This window comes from Solanum tuberosum, unplaced genomic scaffold (genome assembly GCF_000226075.1).
Source record: "Solanum tuberosum cultivar DM 1-3 516 R44 unplaced genomic scaffold, SolTub_3.0 scf00222, whole genome shotgun sequence".
Lineage (NCBI taxonomy): Eukaryota > Viridiplantae > Streptophyta > Magnoliopsida > Solanales > Solanaceae > Solanum > Solanum tuberosum.
Window position 1 is genome coordinate 801,161 of NW_006239147.1, and position 5,866 is coordinate 807,026.

Here is a 5,866-nt window from a genome sequence, read left to right on the forward strand (position 1 = left end):
TTGTAGGTATATTTTGGATGATACATTCAGATACTCTACTTAATCCGATTGATCCTAGTGTGCTCACGCTCCAACACATGTCCACACATAGTCATAGATCACATTATATTTGGGAGAATGATCATGGTATAATGATGTAGTTTGTGGTCGCTGCTCAGATAGTTTTTTATTAGGCAGCACATGCTAGATCATCCGCCTCACAATCGCATCCTCCAATACTTGTATAGATCGATATTTAGGGGTTGCATGCAGTTAGTAAGATGACATATGATTGAGCATACCTTTCACTCCCGTAGTGATAAGGCGACCATTACACTATACGTTAAGATCATGTACGTGCTTCTGGTGGATGAAACAGTAGTGCATTCTATAGTTCAATGACGACAAACATATGTTTAGTGGAAGGATGAGATGGAGCGTCTGACTGACTTTTGACCCTAGAATACTCAATTGAAAGTTGGCAAGTTGAAGTTAAGTGCTATTCATGACTATTTAGATAGATTAGAAAATCTTATCGATGATCATCCCGACAAGGAGGTGCATAAGAGATATCACCTATACATCTTATGGATGATCGGTGGTATCATCTTCTCCAATATTTCAGATCTCAAGATTAATTTGGAGTTTCTGCCATTGATAGAGGATGTAGACAAGACTGTAACGTTCAACTGGGGATCCGCCGCACTATATTTTATAGTTGAGGAAAGTTTATATTTCTCTTTTATATCTCAAGAACTTTAATAAAGTTCTCATTAATGAAGTTTATATCTCAAGAACTTTATTTTTCGCTTCTTCTATTAATGAAGTGACCTAGGAGATGGGGACGAACTAAAAAAAAGTACATAGTAATTTTTGATGACAAAGGTAGAGAAAATGACCGAAATAATCTTTAATATATGTATAATGTTTTATTTTGGTCCTTAATGTATTTTACTTGATTGAAATTGTCCTTAATATATAGTTAATGTGTTCATTTTATTCCTTAATATTTTTCACTTGATTGAAACGATCCATGCTAACACTATTTTCATTATTTTCTTTAATAAAATTTATTATTTTCTTTTGCTTAAAACAGAAATAAGTTGAAATTAAGGGGGTCAAATTGGGTAGATAACTTTTTTAAAAATAATTTCTTGACTTAAAATTCAAATTGTGGTTATAAAAATTACTAAATAACAATATGTTAAAATGATTGAGATTAATGGGGTCAAATTGGGTTGGTTATAATTCAATCCGTTTTTAACCAATCTGAGCCTAAAGTAAACTTGGGGGGTCACTACCTAACCCAATTTTCATTTCAACTCATTTTAATATATCCAATTACAACTCAACCCGCTCATTTGACACCTCTATAATAAATCATTGAATTTTTGAATTAATTTTACAATGAATCATAAATATACGAATTAGCAAAATTGACTTGCACAGCTAAAAGTTTAATTGATTTGTTTGTTTTATTATTTTCTAAATTGATGAATTAGTTAGGAAACATTTGAATTATTTTCTTATTCATTTAATTAGAAAAATATAATTTGTTTGTTTTGATATCTACTTGTGAAAACGAATGAGGTTTAGATAAATTAGTATGATAATATAAATAGGAAATTGTTGAGTTCTTTTGTTTGCTAGTTTAATTGTAAATACTTTACTTTATATTGAGCATTTTTTATCACCATTTTTGTTGAAGATATGAGTTTGGGAGAGATTATTACCTATAAAACCTAATCCTTGCCTCTAGAAGTGAATGAGAGGTGTGACAACCAACCCCAACCATTTTCTTATGTTGTATAGAGATCAATTTGATGCTATGAAACATAATCAATAGTAAGTTCAATCCTCGCAATTATACTTTGTTTCATTGCATGTTATTATTTTTTCAATAGATACTTAACTAACTATCATTTTGATTTAATAGTTCATTTGGCAACCGTATGATGAGACTGTGATAGCTGATTTACCAGCACGGTGCTCATTGAGGCTCAATGTGTGGTGTACTTCAGTTCCACTTATTTGTCTAAACATAGTAGAGCATCATGATCCAGTTGCGTATTACGTCAGTTTGAACTTCGATAAGATATTTCACCGGATGTTGCATGGCAGAATTCATATTTTTTGTTCGATAACTGTTCAACACGACCTATTTTTATGAAAGAACATATTGCATTGTGGAATGCTAAAAATAATTCAAAGGCGTCACTATGCATGATATCATCCTGGAGAGTGTTTCTTACATGATTTGGTATAGGAGGATCACACACACGCTGAATGAGAATCTCGTGCAAGAGGCTGACAGAGGTTACCAATCATATGATGGTCGACACGAGGCATTGGTAAATACAAATTTAATTGCTTTAGACAATTACTACATGATTTATTACGCTTTAATATATATATATATTTTTTACTTTTCTCTATTTTTATCTCTTTCGTATTTTTAGGCACGAGCATTGCATTGTATTCATCGTATGAGTACTCAGATGAAGCGAGATGTCACTAATGGAACAACAAGGAAATGAGCTGAGAGTAATCATTGTATATCTAGATTATCTTTTGATCCAGATTATGCACCTTGTTACATTTTTTTTAAGAATAATTTCGTGGATGGTCATTCAATTTTTATTATGTTGTACTTACATGTCATAAAACTAATATTCGCGATAAAAATAACTCAATGATGTTTTGTATTACGGAAAGCAAAATATGACCACAATATATATGCTAAATAAGGTGTAGAAAACTATTATTCCGAAGCCTGAAGATAAAAAAAAATTGCCAAAAATTCCAAAAGGGCACATCAATTTTTTTTAACCAAAAGGACAAAATCTCTCGTGACGTAGTGATTTTCTTCTAACGCCGTTACTTCGTTAAAAGAATCAAAATCGCTGACCTACCAGTGATTTTTTCCAAAAAAATTTATCCTATTTTTTTAAGAAGATCGATGTCGGTGCAGCATTTTTCGTGATTTAAAAAATTAAAAATAAAATAAGATAATTTTTTTTTTACTAAAATCGCTACCTTTGGGGTGATTTTCAATTTTTTAAAAATTCTCTGAAAGAAAATCGCTGCTAATTTTATTTTAAAAATATTTTTTTAAAAAGAAAATTTCGCGAAAAACACTGCATGGGCAGCGATCTTCTTAAAAATAGGAAAAAAAATTTTGGACAAAATCGCTGGTAGGTCAGCGATTTTGATTCTTTTAACGGAATAACGACGTCAGAAGAAAATCGCTACGTCAAGAGCGATTTTCCCTTTTGGTTAAAAAAAAATTGATGTGCCCTTTTGGAATTTTTGTCAAATTTTTCTGCCCTTTAGGCTCCGGTACAAGTATATTGTCACACGTATAAAATCATCACGTAACTATTCTCTATAAACAATTCAACTTACATATATCTATGTGATGATATTAAATTTTTTTTTTTAAAAAAAAACATTTTCTGAACCAATCTATTATTTTAAAGTGGGTTAAAAAATGGTAGTAGTATTTCTTTTTTAGTGGTGTCACGTGAATATACATAAGGTGAGTTACGTTGATGAAGTGAGAAAATCTAAGTTCTAACATCTCGATTTTAGAATTTTCATTACATTTTTTCCATTATGATTATTTTCTCTTCAAGAACACTTGCCTCATCAGTATCAACAATGAGGAGGAAACAACAACTATGACTCTTGTTCTAGATAACGTTCTAGACGTAGAAGAGATTGGAGAAACAAGAAAGGCCTTAGCGATGCTTTCATTCCTGAGTTGAGCTTTCCTGTTAAAAGAAATCGACATAGCATTTTTTATCGCATTGGAGTAATTTAATATGTGGTTTCATACATCTTATATCATTTTTTGGCTTGCTTTCTTTGTGCTAATCAATGTTGAAATATCGTGAACAATAAAATGTGTGTTTCATAATTCTAAAGTAAATTTTAAAAATAGTTTATTAGCATATATTATTATCCTCATCTATATTTATTCAAGATAACTATCGAGATTTCGATATTAGAAACATGTGAAGTTTGATAAGGGAACTATACATCTTCTTTTTCAATAAACATAATTACTTCTAATAGCAATTATTTGAAGACAAATTTCTCAAATTAATAAATGATAATTTAAGTATGTTTTTGACACTTCACTCTAAATATTGAGATAGATAATTTGATTATTTTTTTTAAAAACAAAACAAAATTTTATTTGAGTACAGTAATTGGTATCTAATTTAATTTAGTGTAATAGATTCTCCTGCGCATCAACTTTTCTATTCCATTAAATTAACATGAATTCATCAAGCACAAGATTGTACTTTACCATTATTTTGCCACTTTCCTGTCCTCTTTGACCATGTTTTCATCCACGTGCTATAAATGAGCCCTAGAAGCATAGGAGATTGTAAATAAAACAAGATAATTAATCAAAGTTTAATTAATTAATTAATTAATTAATACTAACAGTAACAGAATTTCCACCAATCCTAAGGCGTGGGATTAGTAATAATTAAAAAAAAACAGGTCGATTTGTTGTGAAATGACAATTAAAAAACTAGTTCACCGACCATGGAGCCCCTAATTAATACACTTACACAGTAGGTTTTTCCTGGTCGGTTTGATAAGGTTGATTTGGTCATAAAAAATTATTCTTTTTTAGAAATAATTTACACTTTAATTATTTGAAAATTAGTATTTAGATGTGAAAATTTTAAATTCAATTTGAAAAATAGATTATAAGTTATTTTTCAACTTACTTTTCATTTTTAAAGTTATATTCAAATTTGAAAAACAGATTAGGAGCACTTTCCCTCCGCACAACCCGAATTAGTAGGGACCAAAACGAACACCAAACACCAAATACTAAACAAAAAAACAAATAGAAAATGAATCCCAAACTTAAGTAAATTAATTATTCGTCCAGTGTATATAAGGAATTTTGCCATAAAGAAAAATACATATTACTAAGAGGAATTTAATTGAGTATCCCATATTAATCTGCAAAAGATCTCTCAATTAATTATACATATAGGTAATTTAAAATGTGTGTTTTAATCATTTACGAGGTCCAGGATGTTGATTTGGATGGCCTTTACAATATCATGTACATTTATACAGCATCCATCCTCCATCTGCAAGAAGTGCAAATAAACATAAATTATGAACATGAATTTTTGCTATATATATAAACTAAACTAAAGCATACCTTGTTGCATTTTTAAAGAATCATTTCGTGGATGATCATCCAATTTTTATCACATTGTACTTAATTATATGTCATAAAACTAATTATTCGTGACAAAAAATAACATAGTGATGTTTTTTTATATATTACAAAAAGCAATAGAAGGCCAAGATATATATGCCAAAAAAGGTCTAGAAAAATACAAGTAGGTTGTCACACGTATAAAATCATCACATAACTATATCTGCCACAAATTTTAAAATTACTCATTTTCTGAACCAATCTATTATTTTAAGGGAAAAAGGCCTGATATACCCCTCAACTTTACCATTTGGAGCTGATATGACCCTTGTTATGAAAGTGGCTCATATATACCCTTACCGTTATATAAACGGCTCACATATACCCCTACCGTTACAAAATGAGCTCACATATACCCTTCATTTAAAGGAAGTGAAAAAGTTAGTTTTAAATTTATATTTTTGACTTTTAATTCTCTTAAAAATTATTTAGGGGTATATATGATTCTTCTAGCAAAGTTCAAGGTATATTTTAATCTTTTTCATACATAAATTATGTTTTGACTTCTTTTATTATAATTATTTGAGTTTCTTATTCTTATTTTATTTTTTTCTTTCATTTCTTAGTGTAAAGAAATAAATTTAAAACTATTTTTTTGTGGCTATATTATAATTTAAAACTATTTTTTTT

The 5,866-nt window shown here is 29.4% G+C and overlaps 1 protein-coding gene across 1 annotated transcript in view; it reads right to left on the reverse strand.

The window, feature by feature from the left end:
• Positions 1-4,896: 4,896 nt before the first annotated feature.
• Positions 4,897-5,866, reverse strand: part of LOC107062378 (transcription factor bHLH18-like) — a 5,101-nt gene continuing 4,131 nt past the window's right edge. Inside the window, exon 3 of the mRNA XM_015312936.1 lies at positions 4,897-5,102. Coding sequence (XP_015168422.1) covers positions 5,022-5,102 — 81 coding nt within the window. The 3' untranslated portion in view covers positions 4,897-5,021. The remainder of the gene's footprint in view (positions 5,103-5,866) is intronic.